Below are 16,957 nucleotides of genomic sequence, written 5' to 3'. Positions count from 1 at the left end.
CTTCCCCTGTCCCTCCCCTCCCCCCACGGGGTCCCCTGTCCCCTGTCCCTCCCCTGTCCCTCCCCTCCCCTCACGGGGTCCCCTGTCCCTCCCCTGTCCCTCTCCTCCCCCCACGGGGTCCCCTGTCCCTCCCCTCCCCCCACGGGGCCCCCTGTCCCTCCCCTGTCCCTCCTCTGTCCCTCCCCTCCCCCCACAGGGCCCCCTGTCCCTCCCCTGGTCCTCCCCTCCCCCCATAGGGCCCTCTGCCCCTCCCCTGTCCCTCCTCTGTCCCTCCCCTCCCCCCACAGGGCCCCCTGTCCCTCCCCTCCCCCCACGGGGTCCCCTGTCCCTCCCCTGTCCCTCCCCTGTCCCTCTCCTCCCCTCACGGGGTCCCCTGTCCCTCCCCTGTCCCTCCCCTCCTCCCACATGGCCCCCTGTCCCTCCCCTGTCCCTCCCCTCCCCTCACGGAGTCCCCTGTCCCTCCCCTGTCCCTCTCCTCCCCTCACGGGGTTCCCTGTCCCTCCCCTGTCCCTCCCCTCCCCCCACGGGGCCCCCTGTCCCTCCTCTGTCCCTCCCCTCCCCCCACAGGGCCCCCTGTCCCTCCCCTCCCCCCACAGGGTCCCCTGTCCCTCCCCTCCCCTCACACTCAGCATCGCTGCTGCCAAGCAGCCTGGAAACCGAGGCAGGGACTCCAGCACCCACTGCCACGGGCCCGGTGGGGAAGGGCACTGGGTCCAGCCCCTGCGGCCCCTCATGGCCGGCTCCTGCTCCTCCCGCTCCTGCTCCTCCCACTCCTGAGGGGTCGTGCCCACACCCGCAGCTGCGACCACAGGGGCCCTCCCAAAAGTGGAGCCCCTATTCCCATTCTTGGGGCCCTCAGACCCCAGCGGGTCTGTGTTAGGGGAGGGCATTAGGGGGAGGGTCTGTATGGGGGAGGGTCTGCATTAGGGGAGGGTCTGTATAGGGGGAGGGTCTGTATTAGGGGAGGGTCTGCATTAGGGGAGGGTCTGCATTAGGGGAGGGTCTGTATAGGGGGAGGGTCTGCATTAGGGGAGGGTCTGCATTAGGGGAGGGTCTGCATTAGGGGAGGGTCTGTATAGGGGGAGGGTCTGCATTAGGGGAGGGTCTGCATTAGGGGAGGGTCTGTATAGGGGGAGGGTCTGCATTAGGGGAGGGTCTGCATTAGGGGAGGGTCTGTATAGGGGGAGGGTCTGCATTAGGGGAGGGTCTGTATTAGGGGAGGGTCTGTATAGGGGGAGGGTCTGCATTAGGGGAGGGTCTGCATTAGGGGAGGGTCTGTATAGGGGGAGGGTCTGCATTAGGGGAGGGTCTGCATTAGGGGAGGGTCTGTATAGGGGGAGGGTCTGCATTAGGGGAGGGTCTGTATAGGGGGAGGGTCTGTATAGGGGGAGGGTCTGCATTAGGGGAGGGTCTGTATAGGGGGAGGGTCTGCATTAGGGGAGGGTCTGTATAGGGGAGGGTCTGCATTAGGGGAGGGTCTGTATAGGGGGAGGGTCTGCATTAGGGGAGGGTCTGCATTAGGGGAGGGTCTGTATAGGGGGAGGGTCTGTATTAGGGGAGGGTCTGTATAGGGGGAGGGTCTGCATTAGGGGAGGGTCTGCATTAGGGGAGGGTCTGCATTAGGGGAGGGTCTGCATTAGGGGAGGGTCTGCATTAGGGGAGGGTCTGCATTAGGGGAGGGTCTGTATAGGGGGAGGGTCTGCATTAGGGGAGGGTCTGCATTAGGGGAGGGTTTAGGGGAGGATATTAGGGGAGGGTGTTAGGGGGACGGTCTGCCTTAGGGGATGGTCTGTATTAGGAGCCCGCAGGCAGGGAGCTGCCCTGCACCTACTTGTAACATTTTGTAATAAAAGTTTGTCCTAAAGCAGCGCCTGCCTCCCTCCCCACAGCTGTGCGGGCCGCGCAGCCACTCCCGGTCCCCTGGGTGGCCCTTGGCTCTCCCCACTTCCTCTCCGTGCCCGGACCGGGCGTGCTGACCACGGCCCCTGCTCCGCGGTCCAGGGCGGGAGGGCTGCTGGCCGGCCAGAGGCCCTGGGCCCCTGCAGCACCCGCCTGCCTCGGACCAGGCCGGACGCAGGCCTGCCGGCGAGGGGTCACGTGGGGGTCGGGGAAGCGAGGGCAGGTCGCAGGCCAGGCGGGCGCAGGCCCAGCAGCACTCGGGAGGCTGGCGGAGGGCAGACCCTGCGGGCGGGTGAGGAGGTGAGGTTGGGTGGGAGGAGGGACCTGGTGAGGAGCCTGCTGTGGGCCCAGCGCGGCCAGGGAACAGGGAGACGGCACACCTCCTGCAGGGGCTTCCCACACGGACACAGCTGCACCCCCTGCGCCCCGCAGGCTGCCCTGAGTGTGGGGGGGGCCTTATGGGAGGGTGTAGGGAGGTGTGGGGGGCTTGGGGGCCTCATGGGGGGTGAAGGGAGGTGTGAGGGTGTGGGGGCCCCATGAGGGGTGAAGGGAGGTGTGAGGGCGTGGGGGCCTCATGGGGGGTGCAGGGAGGTGTGGGGGGGTGGGGGGCCTCATGGGGGGTGCAGGGAGGTGTGGGGGCCTCATGAGGGGTGTAGGGAGGTGTGGGGGGGTGGGGGGCCTCATGGGGGGTGCAGGGAGGTGTGGGTGCCCGGCCAGGCCTGTGGCGGGGGACAGCATCGGTGTTTTGCTCCCACCACCCTGTACCCCATCACTCCTGCGTTTGTGAGCATCTTATTTATTTATTGTTGCTAATCCTCATCCATTGCCCTGAGGAAGAGTGGAGGGAGGTGGAGAGACCGATGTGAGAGACACACGGACCGGCTGCCTCCCGCACGTGTCCAGCCACGGTAGGGTCCGATCAGACCGCCGGCCAGGCTGACTGTCTCCTGACGTTGGCACCCACGGACCAGGCTGTGCGGGACGGGCTGCTGGCACTCCTAGGAGGGGTGCACCGAGGACCAGGAGGGGTGCACCGAGGACCAGGCTGTGCGGGACGGGGTGCTGGCACTCCCTGGAGGGGGTTCACCGAGGCCGCGCCGGAACCAAACTGACCGGGGACCGTCAGCTCCCGGGCGGCTGCTCCGTCCGCTGAGCCACACCGGCCGGGACGCGTGAGCCCGTTTGCACCCTGAGGGCAGCCAGTCCCGTCCCATCGTCCGAGCTCAGCGCCCAGAGGCCTGGGAGGGAGCCGGGGGTTGGGGGCCTCAATGGCATGAACCGGTGCGGTCTGTGAGCTCCGGAGCCTCCCAGCGGCTGTCCTGTCCGGGGCTCCGGCCGCGGGGAGGGCAGAGCTGGCACCTGGCACCGCGGACAGCGCCCGGGGCCGCCCACAGCGCTCCGGCCGCTGGCGCCCCCTGGCGGCCCCGCCAAGAGCGGCTGCCGCTCCGGCCCGCGGCCACCGAGCGGCCTAGTGTCTGCGTTTCCCTCCGAGGGTCCCTGTGTCCCCGGTCCCCGCGCCTCCGGGCCCCGCGCCCCCGGTCCCCTGTGACCCCGGCCCCCGGTCCCCTGTGCCCCCGGCCCCCGGCCCCCGGTCCCCGTGCTCCCGGCCCCGCGCCCAGCCCCGCACGCGTCCCGCCTCCGGGGGTTGGACACGGGGTGCGCGGGCCGCCCGCAGCGGGCCCCGGGGTCGGGAAGGGGGGCCGGGGCGGCGCACGGGGAGCCACCTCCCGCCGGGTTTGCGGGACGGAGCCGAGCGCCCCGCGGCCGGAGAACGGGACCCCGGCGCGGGAGGGGGCGGGGCGCTCGGCTGGTCCCGCCCCCAGGAGGCGCGCAGGCGCACTCCCCGCGGGCTCCGGCCCACAGCCCGGCCTCGGCCGCCTCCGCCTCCCGCCCCCGCCCCGCGGCCCCGAGCCCGGCCCCGGCGCCCGGCCCCGCCGCTGCCATGCTGCCCCCGCGGCGGCGCTGAAGGATGGCGACGCCCGTGCCCCCGCCCGCCCCGCGGCTGCTGCGGCTGCTGCGGCTGCTGCTCTCCGGCCTGGCCCTGGGCGCCGCCCTGCGCGGGGCCAACGCCGCGCCCCCGGGTGAGCGAGCGCGGGGGCGGCGTCCGGGCCGGGGTCCCGCGGCCGGTCCTCCCCGCCGCCCGCCCCGCCGCCCGCCCGCCCCGCAGGCCCGGCCGCCGCCCCGCAGGCCCGGCGGGAGGACTCCGCCGGAGGAGCTCGTCCCGGCCCCGGGGGCGAATGCCACGTTCACCCGCTGCTTGTCTTTGTCCGTGAGCCTGTCCGTCCGTGCCTGTCCGTCCGTCTGCCTGTCTGTCTGTCTGTCTGTCCCGGGGCTCGGGCCTGGGCCTGCTGTCAGCGGCCCAACCTGTGCGCGCAGCTGGGAGGCGCAGCGCGGAGTGCGGGGTGCGGGGCCTGGGGTGCGGGGTGCGGGCCCCCAGTGCCTGCCGCCCGGTCTGCCCTGGGCCGGTCCCAGGCCTGGTCTACCCCCTCCCCCCCAGGCCGGCGGCGCGCTGGGCACAGGCCCTCTGGGCTGCCAGGACCAGGTCTGGAAGTTCCCACGTCTCTGACAGCTCGACCGGGAGGCGTAGGGCCCAGTTCTGGCTTCAGCGGGGGCAGGAGGGGCTCTCGTTTCAAGCTTCCTCCCCCACCTTCTGCCCTGGAGGACCCCGCCATGCTGTCTCCTGTGCTGGGGCCTGGGGGCCCCCTCCCAGGACAGAGGCCTGCAGAGAGCCGTGGGCCCGGGGTCCTGGGGGCCTCTCCCTGCTTCTCGGTTCCAGCATGCAGGGCCCCTGGTCCCCGTGGCCGAACTGGGACCCTCTGGGCCCACACATTCCCACGGTCCGCCTGGCAGCCCCACCAGGAGGGGCCGTCCTCTGCCCATTTTACAGAGGAGCAAACGGAGGCACAGAGAGGCAAAGGGCTGGTACTGACCTGGGCCGTGTGGTTCTCTGTGTGTGTGGCTCAGGAGCCAGGCAGGGCAGGCTTCCTGGGTGAGGCTGGCACGGCCAGGAGAGGTGCCTGTGGAGGCCTGGGGGCCGGAGCCTGGCGGGCAGAGGTGCCTACGGATGGCCTGGCTCCGGGGCCTGCGGGCAGGGCCTCCTGAGGAAATGGGCCCCCGGCGTGGGTGGGCAGGAGCCATGCCAGCCAGCTGCTCTTGACCGGTGCTCACCAGCTCCGGGTGGGGTGCCAGCCACTCTCAGATGCCATTGTCCCCGGGCCTCGTGCGCCCGGAGGCTGGCATGGGGGCTGGGAGTGCAGGGGGGCCCGGGCCCAGGCCTGGGAGCCGGGTCTGCCGTACCCTTTGGCCCGGGAGCCCAGCAGTGGGATGCCTGGCTCCCGGGCGCCCAGCCGGCGGGTGGGGTCCAGACAGACCTGCTGGCACAGGCTTAATGTTTAACCAGCCCAAACCCCGGCCCAGCTCACCGGGGTTGGCGCCTCCTGACCCAGGCTGTGCCCACGGGGGCTGCTGGCGCTCTCTGGAGGGGTGCCTACTGCCAGGGTGCTGAGTGTTTGGTTACCATGGAAACCAAGTCAGCCCAGTGGCGGTCCGGAGAACAACAGAGTGGGCCTTCCCCGCCCCTCACGGCGCCCTGGGCTCCCGGGCCCTCCTGCAGCGTGAGGGCCGAGGCTGAGGGTCCCGGTCCTCGGGGCACCCCCACCCTCATGTCCCCAAGCGGGGCCCATGGTCCTGATGGGTGTCCCACCCGCTCTGATGCCCAGTGGCTGGAGCCAGTGCCCCAGGCCTCAGGACCTTCCTTAGCTCCGAGGCAATTCACCTTTTACTTTATTTTTTATTTTTAAAATATATTTTTATTGACTTTTACAGAGAGGAAGGGAGAGAGATAGAGAGCCAGAAACGTCGATGAGAGAGAAATATCGACCAGCCGCCTCCTGCACATCCCCCACCGGGGATGTGCCCGCAGCCAACGTACATGCCCTTGACCGGAATCAAATCTGGGACCTTTCAGTCCGCAGACCGACGCTCTACCGCTGAGCCAAACCGGTTTCGACACCTTTTACTTTATTTTATTTACTTATTTTTAAGTATATTTTTTATTGATTTCAGAGAGGAAGGGAGAGGGAGAGAGAAATAAATAGAAGCAACCATGACGAGAGAGAGTCATGGATCAGCTGCCTCCTGCACGCCCCCACCGGGGAGGGAGCCCGCACCCTGGGCCTGTGCCCTGACCGGGAATCGAACCCTGATCTCCTGGTTCCTGGGTTGAAGCTCGACCCCTCAGCCACGCAGCCAGGCCAGCTCTCCTTCTGCATCAGAGGGGAAACTGAGGCAGAGGGGATCACTGCCCAGCCCCCTCTCCCTCCCCTCCCAGTGTCAGGATGGGATCTATGGGGTCTGTTGGCTGTGTGTATAGGACACTGGTCTGGGCTCCTGGCAGTGCTGGTTTGGGGAGCACCCCGCCCCCCAGCCCTCCACCCCTGCTCTGGTCTTTATCCAAAGCACGTGAGGAGGCTGGCTGCCTCCATCCCGGTCTCCCACCCCCAGCGGCTCCTCTGCCGGGGACCAGCTGCAGGTGGACCCGGGCCGTGACTGGCTTCGGGGGCACCTCCCTGTCGCCTCGGCTCTGCCCCTCGGGCTGTGGGCTGGCAGGGCGGGTTCAGAGGGCAGAGGTGCTATGCGGGGGAGGTGGGTCGCCCGCACCTGAGCCCGAGGGAGACCTGAGCCCCACCCTCCGGGCACCCCGAGGCCAGAGGCTGCTGTGGGCCTCCCCCCCCAGGCCAGCGGCAGGAAGTGGAGGCTGAGCGCCTGCCAGGGCGTGGGTGCCGGACGGTGAGGGTCAGTTTCCGCCCCTTGGGCCGGCACCCGCGGGAGCGGGTCCCCGGGGAGCGGGTGGGGCGGGCGAGTTCCGATAAGCCTCCCAGGCTCCGGTGCTTGCCTTCCTGGTTCTGGTGTTTGCCTTCCTGGTTCTCGGCGATCCGGATCCGAGAGGGAGGAAGGGCCCACCCAGCGCGGGCCCGGAGCCAGGCCGGCGGCGGGGGGGTGGGGGAGGCGCTGGGACTGGGCTGCCTCCCAGAGGCCTGACCCTGCTGCCCCCTCTGCTTCCTTCCCAGATGGGGCCGCCTGTCCCGGGAGCCTGGACTGTGCCCTGAAGAGGCGGGCCCGGTGCCCCCCAGGGGCTCACGCCTGCGGGCCCTGCCTGCAGCCCTTCCAGGAGGACCACACCGGGCTGTGCGTGCCCCCAGTGCAGCCGCCTGTGGGTACGGCCCCCCTCGTCCCTCCCGCCCAACACACCGGCCCCCCCCCCCCCCCCGCTCCCCGTTCCCGAGCTCTGTGGGCGCCCGGGACTCAGGCCCCTCCCAGCGGCCCTCGTGCCCTCTCCATCGCCCACTCCTTCACTCCTGGCACGGGGGCGGCACGGGGGCACCCCACTCGCCAGCCGGAGCCCAGAGCGGGAAGGCGGGCAGAGGCTGTGGTCCAGGTGCGGTGGCAGCACCGGGGGCTGCGGGGCGGGAGTCTGGGGGCTCCTGGGGTGATCCTGGCAGTGAGGGGGGCTGAGACCCTGGGCGCCTGCTGGGAGTCTGTCTGGCCCGCGGAGCCCACCCCAGGGAGCAGGGCCCAGCGGCCAGCGCCGGCCGTGGGGGTGGGGCCGGTGGGCCTCCCGCGCTCCTGCCTCCGGGGAAGGCGGAGGATGCAGTGAGTCCCACGCCCTGCGCCCCTCTCTTGGTAATGGGTGGGGTCAGGGCTCCCCTGCCCTCCTGGCCCAGGCACCTCCCAGGCACCTCCCTGCCCACAGGGCACCTCCCTGCCCACAGGGCACCTCCCTGCCCACAGGGCACCTCCCTGCCCACAGGGCACCTCCCTGCCCACAGGGCACCTCCCTGCCCACACGTTTCCTGGGAATGCGGCTTCTGTTGTCACCATGGCAACCCAGGAGGACGCGCGGCAGCTGGGTACCAGCCCAGCCTCAGGCCCCAGCCTGGGAGCAGCCTGGGCAGATGGAGGCTCTGGGCCTGGGCCCGGCTCCAGGATGGAGCCACCTGGGGGTGCCGGGAGGGTCTGGGCTCCCGCTGACGGCCCCCTCTCCTCCCAGCGGGAGCCCCCCCCCAGCCCAGGCTGGAGGATGACATCGACCTCCTGGCCCAGGAGCTGGCCCAGCAGGAGGCGGGGCGCTGGGAGCTCCCCGCCCTGTCCCAGACCCAGACCCAGGAGCCCCTTCAGCGGCAGGAGCCGGGTGAGAGCCCCCCACCCCTCCTGTCTCCCCCTTCCCGTCCCTCCCCTTTTCCTGTCCCCCCACCCCCGTCCCATCTCCCCCCACCCCCTTCCCGTCCCTCCACCCCCGTCCCATCTCCCCCCCCCTCCCGTCCCCCACCCCCTTTCGCGTCCCCCCCTCCCCATCCGGCCCCATCGGGTCCTAAAGGCCTTCTCTTTGCAGCAGCCACCCTGGGGCTCTCATCCAAAGGCCATGGCCTGGGCCTGGGCCTCCCCTCCACCCTGGTGGCCCCTGCGCCCACACCCCGCTCCTCCCTGGGCGCTCCCGTGCACATGTCGCCCCTGGATGCCCGGCCTGGGCACCTGTACGGCCTCGCCCTCGGTAGGTCTGGCCGGCGGGAGGCAGGGCTGCGGTGGGAAGAGACCCTCACTGCCCTCCCTCTGCACCCTCACTGCCCTCCCCCTGTGCCCTCACCTCTCCACCCTGCGCCCTCTCCTCCCGCAGCGCTCATCTTGGCGGGCTCCGTGGCCGGTGTGGCCGCTGTGGCCGTGGCTGCTTTCTGGTGGTGCAGGTGAGCCCGGTTGTGGGCAGGTGGGCGGGCAGGTAGGCGGGTGGGCAGACGGGCAGGTGGGTGGGTGGGTGGGCGGGCAGGCGGTGGGCAGGCGGCCGTGACCCCGGGTCTCGGTCTCTGCTCCCGCCCCCCAGGCTCCAGCGAGACATCCGCCTGACCCAGAAGATGGACTACACGGCCCAGCAGGCGGCCAGCTTCCCCCCCACGCCCCGGACCTCGGTGTGTGCCCTGCCCGGCCCCCACAGCCGGGGGACCAGCGGCTGCCCAGCCCTGTCCCTGCCCGCCCAGCCCCGCCCCCGATCCCCTGCCCCCGCCTGCCCTGCCCCGCCCCCACTCCCGCCTGCCCAGCCCCAGCCCTGCTCCCCCGCCCCCGCCCGCCCTGCCCCCGCCTGCCCAGCCCCGCCCCCGCTCCCCCGCCCCTGCCTGCCCAGCCCCAGCCCCGCCCCCGCCTGCCCAGCCCCGCCCCTGCCTGCCCAGCCCCAGCCCCGCCCCCGCCTGCCCAGCCCTGTCCAGCGGCCTGACCCCCCCTAACCCACAGCCCGGGGACCAGCGGCTGGCGCAGAGTGCCGAGGTCTACCACTACCAGCACCAGAGGCAGCAGCTGCAGATCCTGGACCGGTGAGTGCCCCCCGAAGGCACCCCCGCTCCGGGCCCCGGGGATCCCACCCCCAGGCCCGGCTCCCCTGCCCCAGAGCCCCCCACCCGCCCGGACCCCACGCGGCCACGGCCACGGAGGCCGAGCCCCACCCGCCCGGGCCCTCGCCCACAGGCACAAGGAGCCCCCCAAGGAGCTGGACGAGGAGAACGAAGACGGAGACTTCACGGTGTACGAGTGCCCCGGCCTGGCCCCGGTGAGCGCGGGGGGCGGGGACAGGGGGCTCCCAGCTCCTGGGGCGCCGCCTGCTGCCCCCCTGCCCCCGGCCCTGACCCTGCCTCCCCCTCTGCAGACCGGGGAGATGGAAGTGCGCAACCCGCTGTTCGACCAGGCCTCCCTGGCCGCGCCCCCGCCGCCCCTGCCGCCGCCGCCCCAGTGACCGCTGCCGGCGCCCGCTCCGAGGACCCCGCGCTCCGAGGACCCCGCGCCCCCGGGGGCCCGGACCCCCATTGCCCAATAAAGAACCGCTCTGAGCCTGGCCGTTCCTGCGTCTGGACTGGGGCGCCCGCGGAACCCCCTACGGGGACAGGACCCGAGAGTAGGGACGGACCCCAGAGGAGAGGGAGCCCTGAGGCCGGCAGGGATGGGTGCGGAGGCCAGCCCATTAGAGAGCGTTCAGGTCTGGGCTCCGTGCCGGAGACCCACCCTTGGCCCCCGGTCCTGGGGGAGGGCCAGAGGGGGCACCGCTGGGCCCTGCGGGGTCGGCCTCGCCACCCCCTCCCCCTCCTCCTCTAGGCCTCACCCCTCTGACAGTCTGCCCCGGGGGGGCGGGTGCAGGGCCAGGCAGACGGGGAGTTGCTGCTGCCCTTCCAGTCCTTCCCCACGCGTGACATGAAGGGCTGGTGCCCCGGCCGGCGGGCTCCGTGGTGAGCGTTGACCTGTGAACCAGGAGGTTGCGGTTCAATTCCTGGTCAGGGCACAGGCCCGGGTTGCGAGCTCGATTGCCCGTGTGGGGCGTGCAGGAGGCAGCCGATCCCTGATGCTCTGTCATCATTGATGTTTCTCTCCCTTCCTCTCTGAAGTCAATAAAAATAAAAATATACATTTTTAAAAAGGGCTGGGTATCGGGCGCCCACGGACACGTGGCATGGGCCCCCAGAGCCTCCGTCTTCGCCTGCAGGGCACACCGGTCCGGTCCCCTGTCCCCACAAACACCGTGTCCACCGGGGTCGGAAGCAGGCGGACCAGGACACAGCCTGAGTGGCTTTGTCAGAGGCGCCACACGGGTCCCGGAACCCTGCACCGTACGTGGGGGTGCTGCCAGGCAGAGGGCACCGTGGGGCACGGGATGGGCTGCGAGGGGAGAGAGAGGGAGGGGATCCCAATACCAGGAGCAGCCAGGACCGGTTTGGCTCAATGGATAGAGCGTCGGCTTGGGGACTGAAGGGTCCTGGGTTCGATTCCGGTCAAGGGAATGTACCTTGGTTGCGGGCATATCCCCAGTAGGGGGTGTGCAAGAGGCAGCTGATTGATGACTCTCTCTCATCGATGTTTCTAGCTCTCTCTCCCTTCCTCTCTGTACAAAATCAATAATATATATATATAAATAAAGAGTGCTACACCAATACCAGGAGCAGGGTGTTGGCCCCCCTCAGCCTCCCTCTGTGGAGCCAGGAGGCCCCGAGTGGGTGTGGAGGATACTGTCTGGTCAGAGCTGCTGAGGCTGGGCCTGGAGAAGGGGTTTGTGGGTTCAGGGGACCAGACGGTGTGCCCTGCAGGCGAAGCACTGGGTTCGGAAGTCCCTGGTGGTCGGCTGGTGTGGCTCAGTGGTTGAGCCTCGATCTATGAACCAGGAGGTCAGAGGTTGATTCCAAGTCAGGGCACAGGCCTGGGTTGTGGGCTTGATCCCCAGTGGTGGGTGTGCAGGAGGGTCAATGATTGCAATATACAAATTGACTGAATGGCAGAACGTCAGGATGCTATGATGCACACTGGCCACTAGAGGGCAGACAAAGTAGGAGCTGCCCCTTGGTAGTTAGTGTGGCTCCTGGTTCACTGCTGGTGAGCACAGCGGCGGTGGCAGGAGCCTCTCGCCTTCGCTAAGCCAGTTGGACACCCCCCAGGGCTCTAGTAAAAATATATTTGAAAAAACAACCCAGAGCCCTGACCGGTGTGGCTCAGTGGATAGAGCATCGGCCTGCAGACTGAAGGGTCCCAGGTTCCATTCCGGTCAAGGGCATGTACACATCCCCGGTGTACATCCCCGGTGGGGGGTGTGCAGGAGGTGGCTGGTCGATGTTTCTCTCTCATCGGTGTTTCTGGCTATCTCTCTCCCTTCCTCTCTATAAGAAATCAATAAAATGTATTTAAAAATAAATAAATAAAATAAATAAAGCAGCAGGCTCCTCAGACCAGCGCCCACCCAGGCTGGGGCGTACCCCCGCCCCGGACCCCTGGCCTGGGCCTCGGCTGGCCCTCAGCCGTGTGGGCCCCGGAGGAGGCGGTGCCAGGGGCGGGGCCCGAGCGGGACAAGGGTGGGTGGTGCCCGCTGTTCTCTCACCTGTGCCACCGGAGTGTAAACGGGGCGCAGACGACAAAGGTTGCCTGGCACCTGGCGTGTCGGCCCAGCCCGCCCGTCTCGCCCGCTGGACCCTGCAGATACAGTGTCCTCAGGTCCGTCGCTCCCTCTCCAGCCTCTTGCTCCTCGGTGATCCCTGCCTCCCAGCAGAGCAGCCATTGGGTACGTCCTGTCTTCTCCCTCCTCGGCCGCCCCGTCCCCAGAGTCCCTGCTGCCCGGCAGAGAGGGTGCCGGCCCGGCGGCCGTGGCCGTGATGGAGCCGCAGGCCCGGGCCGGGGAGCGAGGGGGCACTGCGGACCTCCGGGCGAGGGGCCCCGACTCGGAACTGAACCGTGACCAACAGCCCCTGCTTTTGTCCGAACTCCCACAACCCCCTTCCTCCCACAGGCCCCGGGGCGTGGGGGGCTGCCCTGCGGCCAGGGTTTGGGGCTCAGGGAGGCCCTGGCCCCACAGGGACCCCAATCCTGGCCAAGTCCGGATTCGGAGTTCCCGCCCCCAGGAGAGGGTCTTGGGTCTCAGAAGAGAACAGAGGGGTGAGCCAGAGCCAGGCACGTCCAGCAGTCCTGGGGCTCCTCTCGGACAGGCTGTGGCTGTGTCCCGAGCCTGGGAGCCTGGGGGGGAGAGTGGGGGGCACAGGAGGGGAGGGGTGGGGCCTGCAGGACACCCTGGGCCCAGGTGGTCCGATGGCTCCTGGCACCACCCGGTGCTGCCCTCTTGGCCACACCTCAGCCTCAGTGCACCCCACTTCCTGAGGGATGCCGGGAACTACCCCCCTCCCCCAATAGCTTGCCCTCTGGCTCCCTCCACTTCCCCGGAGCCAGGCCGCCCTGGGGCACGGCCACCAGGGGGCCCCGGCATGTGTCTGCCCTCTGCCCTGTGCAGGCCACCCCTGGGGCAGCTGGGCGCTGGGAGCTGGCCCTCTCCCGAGGTGCCCCTGGGCCTGGGCTGCACAGAGTGTCGTCTGCCAGGGGTGGTGACGGGGGGGGGGGGGGTCGGGGTGAGAGCTCCCCACCCTCTGGGTGTGCCCAGCCCCGGTTTCCCTGCAATGGGTGCCCCCGGGGAGGGCTCAGCTGCAGAGCGAGGGGGTGGGGAGCTGTGAGCTGGCACCGGTGCCGCCTGCACCCCCGTGCATCACGAGGTCGGAAAGGAGCTGGCAGGAGGGGCCCCCACTTTCCCTTTGACTCAGGCCTCTCACCCTCTCCCACCAGAGCTCTCATTCTGACCTGTTTCTGGGCCAAACCTCGAAGCCGTCCCACAGCGGGCGGGTTCCCAGGGTGCAGGCGGGCGCAGGCCCTGTGGGGGGGCAGAGCCAGGGCCAAGGCTCCAGCCCCTTTCGCATCCACCCAGGAAGGGAGCAGGTGGTGGGTGGGTGAGGCCGGAGGCAGGGGTTCAGCCTGGCAAACAGGAAGGGCAGGGGTCAGGGAACCAGAAACCAGCTGCGGCGGGATCATCTCCTTCCGCGTGGCGCCCGCGGGCACTGCCCGGGGAGGAGCAGGGTGTGGCTCCTCCGGGTGCCCTGCCCGCCCAGAGGTGCCCGGGGGGAGGGGGCCGACGGCCGGGCGCCTGGAGGGCAGGAGCAGTGACAGCGGGGAGCCAGGCCTGGCTGCGTGCCCACACCTTGCGTCCGCCAGGCAGGTGGCTGCCCGGCCCCACCGCCCCCTCCCTCTCCGATTTTGCTCAAGACCCACAGGGGTCAGAGGTCCTGCCGGGGGTGCAGAGCCCCCAGGGGCCCAGCGGCCTCCTTCTGGACCTCTGGACGCAGCGGGTACCTTGGATCCCCGGAAGGCAGCAGGGTCCTGGGGGGACCAGGACAGCTGGGCAGGGGGTGGCCGGCTCAGCCCCGGCCCAGCCCCGGCCCAGCCCTGGCTCAGCCCCGGCCCACTGTTCCTGGAAGCCATTCCAAGGACCCAGCTAGCCTGAGGCCTCCCGGATACGCATCCTGGCCTGAGTCTGCCAGGACAAGCACGCCAAAGGGCGCCGCTCGGCCGAGGGGGTGCAGGGGGGGCGGGGGCGCCTGCCGTACCTGCGGCTCGGAGGCACCGCGCGAAAGGGGAAGGAACTGGACCTGCAGGCGGACCCGGGCTGCGGGTGGGGGAGGAGAGGGCTCTGATGCTCGCCTTCCTCTTCCTGGAGCCGTTGCCAGCCCCCTGCCCGCCGGCCGGCCGCCAGCGCCCGGACACCAGGACTCCTTCCCTTTCCAGCCTGGAAAGCCCCCTCCCTGCCCCCCATCCTGAGCCGAGGGCCTGGAGGAGGGGCCCGGAGCCCCCAGCAGCCTTCCCCTCGCAGACCGGGGCCCCCGCCCCGCGCCCGGAGCCGCTATGGACACGTGTCCTGGGGCAGGAGGCCCTGCAGCCCCCCCGGGCCGGCCCCGCCTGGCCGCTGCCCCCTGCGGCGGGTGCCCGGGCCTGGCCTGGGCGGACACTCTCAGGACCCTGGGATGGACCCCGCCCCGGGAGCCCGCGTGCTGGCACAGGTGTCTGGACGGGGTGGGCAGCGGGCGAGGTGGGCCAGCGAGGAGCCGCAGAGGAGCCTCGGGGCCGGGCTGAGGGGCCGGGCGCCCACGGCCGCCGGGCGCAGGCGGGAGCAGGGGAGGTGGGCGAAGCCCCCGCACGCAGGAGGGGCGGTGGCCTGGCCTGGGGCTCGGTGGCCTCCAGGGAAGATGTCTGCCCTCCACGGGCGCCCTGGGCCCGGGCGGTGACCTCCAGCCCTTCGGGGTGACCTCCCTGCCCGGGTCCAGTGGGGGCACGGGGCTGGGTGCAGCTGGGCGCCGCTGGAACCACCTACCCGGCAGCCGGAGGCCTGGAGGAGAGGTGGGGTGAGGGCGGTGGTTCGCAAAGGTCACCCCCAGGGCGGGGGTGGGGGCAGGGGCGGGGCTGGGAAGGCACCCAGTTTCCTCCCTCTGAGCAGATGAAAGGAGCTCCCAGGTGGGGCCCAGCCAGCGAGCAGCCGTGATTGCTGGTGCCTCCCCGGAGGCCGTGATTTCAGAACCGGGTTTGTGGGCGACCGATCCCAAGAGCGGGGGGCGAGGAATGCCGGTGAGTGTCCTCAGGGGGTCCCCGGCCGGGGGGACGGGCCGGGCTGAGCTCAGGGACACAGCCTCTCTTCCTGTGTCCTGTGCAGGGCCCGGCGGCGCCCAGACGCTGGGGCCCCTGGAGGGCCTGGTCCGGGGTCTCCCTGTTCTCGGCCCTCTGCCTGCTGTGGCTGTTCTGGGGGGCCCCCGGGGGAGCCCCCGCGCCCCAGCGCACGCTCACCATCCTGGTCTGGAGCTGGCCCTTTGCCCGCCGGCCCCCGGAGCTGCACAGCGACACCTGCGCCCGCCTCGGCGTGGCCCACTGCACCCTGAGCACCAACCGCAGCCTGCTGGCCGTCGCCGACGCCGTGGTCTTCCACCACCGGGAGCTGCAGACCGGGCGGGCCCGCCTGCCCCTGGCCCAGCGGCCGCCCGGGCAGCCCTGGGTGTGGGCCTCCCTGGAGTCGCCCAGCCACACGCTCGGCCTCCACCGCTTCCGGGGGGTCTTCAACTGGGTGCTGAGCTACCGGCAGGACTCGGACATCTTCGCGCCCTACGGCCGCCTGGAGCCCCGCGCGGGGCCCGCGCCCCCCGTGCCCGCCAAGAGCAAGCTGGCCGCCTGGGTGGTCAGCAACTTCCAGGCTCATCAGCGGCGCGTGCAGCTGTACCGGCAGCTGGCGCCCCACCTGCCGGTGGACGTGTTCGGCCAGGCCAACCGGAGGCCGCTGTGCGCCGACTGCCTGCTGCCCACCGTGGCCCGCTACCGCTTCTACCTGGCCTTCGAGAACTCGCAGCACCGCGACTACATCACCGAGAAGTTCTGGCACAACGCCCTGGCGGCCGGCACGGTGCCCGTGGTGCTGGGGCCCCCGCGGGCCTCCTACGAGGCCCTGGTGCCGGCCGACGCCTTTGTGCACGTGGACGACTTCGGCTCGGCCCGCGAGCTGGCCGCCTTCCTGCGGGGCATGAACGAGAGCCAGTACCGCAGCTACTTCCGCTGGCGGGAGCGGTTCCAGGTGCGGCCGGTGGCCGGCTGGGAGCAGCGCTTCTGCGACATCTGCGCCCGGTACCCCCACCTGCCCCGGGACCAGGTCTACCAGGACCTGCAGGGCTGGTTCCAGGCCTGAGGGCCGCGGCCTGGCTGGGATTGGGCGGGGCGGGGGCTCAGCTGGGCATTTAAAGCAGAGACCAGGCTGGTGGCCCCTCCCCCCGAGGCTGGGGCCCGAGGACGGGGGAGGGTGGGCCGGGCTGGGCAGGCTGCCTGGAGGAGGAGGCGTCCGTGGTGGAAGCGAGAGCGGCGAGGGGTGCATGCTGCGGAGGTGGATCAGAGCCGAGGCCGCTGAGAACCCCGCCCCCCACCGTGATCAAATCTTGGGTCGGTCAAGGCTGTCCCCGGACAGGGCGCCGGCCGCACTGCCCACACCGACCACGGTTCCGGAGCCCGGAGGCCGGAACGCGGCCCAGAGCTGCCGGAGCCTGAGCCGGCCGGGCCAGGCTGTTCCGGGCGTCCTGCACCTCCGTCCCCTCAGGGGGGGCCAGCGACAATAAAGAAACACAGACGAGGACGGCACGTGTCACATGTGGGGAGCACGGGACCCCCGTATCTGCCACCCAGCCACGTGGGCCTCCGTGTCCCCTCCAGGGATCCGCCCGTGCCACCTCAAGGCCTCGGCACTCCCCCTGCCCGCCCTGCCCAGCCCCTGCTCCTCCCACCCCCGCAGACCAGCTTCCAATCAGAGACCCAGGGGCTGGACCGCAGGGGCCAAGTCAGCAGCCTGGCTCGGGGGCTGAAGGTGCCCATTCTCAGGCGGGGTCTGCATGGTGTCGGGTAGCCTCTGCCAGGTGGCTGGTGGTAGCAAGCTCCCCCCCCCCTCCCAATGCAGGATGCTGCGGCCGCGGGGAGCCCTGTGCAGGAGGCTGAGTGAGGAGGGGCTGGGGGTGCCGGCAGGGGCCCCAACAGCTCGGGCCCCTGTGATAGGAGCTCAGACTTGTCGCTGCCCCAGCGGGGGGTGGGCATCGGTGGGACAGGAAACTGCCCGCCTCCTTGGCAGCGGCTTGTGGGAAAGGCCTGTCAGTGACTTCCGGCCCTGACCTAACGGCCCCCCGTGTGCTGATCGGGAGAGGGAAGCGGCCTC

At 70.5% G+C, this 16,957-nt stretch overlaps 2 protein-coding genes and 1 long non-coding RNA gene across 5 annotated transcripts; 2 read left to right on the top strand and 1 right to left on the bottom strand.

The window, feature by feature from the left end:
- The first annotated feature begins 3,777 nt into the window (after window positions 1-3,777).
- On the top strand, window positions 3,778-9,767 carry NPDC1 (neural proliferation, differentiation and control 1). Of its 3 annotated transcripts, none has more exons than XM_084898284.1 (9): window positions 3,778-3,980; window positions 6,969-7,115; window positions 7,949-8,089; window positions 8,294-8,449; window positions 8,573-8,639; window positions 8,774-8,858; window positions 9,178-9,257; window positions 9,409-9,490; window positions 9,587-9,767. In XM_084898284.1, exons 1-9 carry the CDS (start codon window positions 3,869-3,871, stop codon window positions 9,671-9,673), a joined length of 957 nt encoding a protein of 318 aa, XP_084754410.1. In that variant the 5' UTR covers window positions 3,778-3,868; the 3' UTR covers window positions 9,674-9,767. The 3 variants fall into 3 exon arrangements, with proteins under 3 accessions (XP_084754410.1, XP_084754409.1, XP_084754411.1); XM_084898283.1 differs by having other exon boundaries at window positions 3,780-3,980; window positions 8,291-8,449; XM_084898285.1 differs by lacking the exon at window positions 3,778-3,980 and adding an exon at window positions 4,077-4,164 and having other exon boundaries at window positions 8,291-8,449.
- A 135-nt stretch (window positions 9,768-9,902) lies between these two features.
- LOC311629831 lies at window positions 9,903-13,201 on the bottom strand. Its single transcript, XR_014796266.1, has 3 exons — window positions 13,036-13,201; window positions 11,795-11,886; window positions 9,903-10,172 (listed from the first exon to the last, which is right to left on the bottom strand). It is a non-coding gene; the product is annotated as an uncharacterized lncRNA (long non-coding RNA).
- Window positions 13,202-13,960: 759 nt separating this feature from the next.
- On the top strand, window positions 13,961-16,379 carry FUT7 (fucosyltransferase 7). Its single transcript, XM_084898932.1, has 3 exons — window positions 13,961-14,285; window positions 14,720-14,847; window positions 14,933-16,379. Exons 2-3 carry the CDS (start codon window positions 14,842-14,844, stop codon window positions 15,947-15,949), a joined length of 1,023 nt encoding a protein of 340 aa, XP_084755058.1. The 5' UTR covers window positions 13,961-14,285; window positions 14,720-14,841; the 3' UTR covers window positions 15,950-16,379.
- Window positions 16,380-16,957: the final 578 nt, after the last annotated feature.

This window comes from Pipistrellus hanaki (genome assembly GCF_964339955.1).
Source record: "Pipistrellus hanaki genome assembly, chromosome: 11".
Lineage (NCBI taxonomy): Eukaryota > Metazoa > Chordata > Mammalia > Chiroptera > Vespertilionidae > Pipistrellus > Pipistrellus hanaki.
This window is presented reverse-complemented; position numbering and strand designations above follow the sequence as displayed.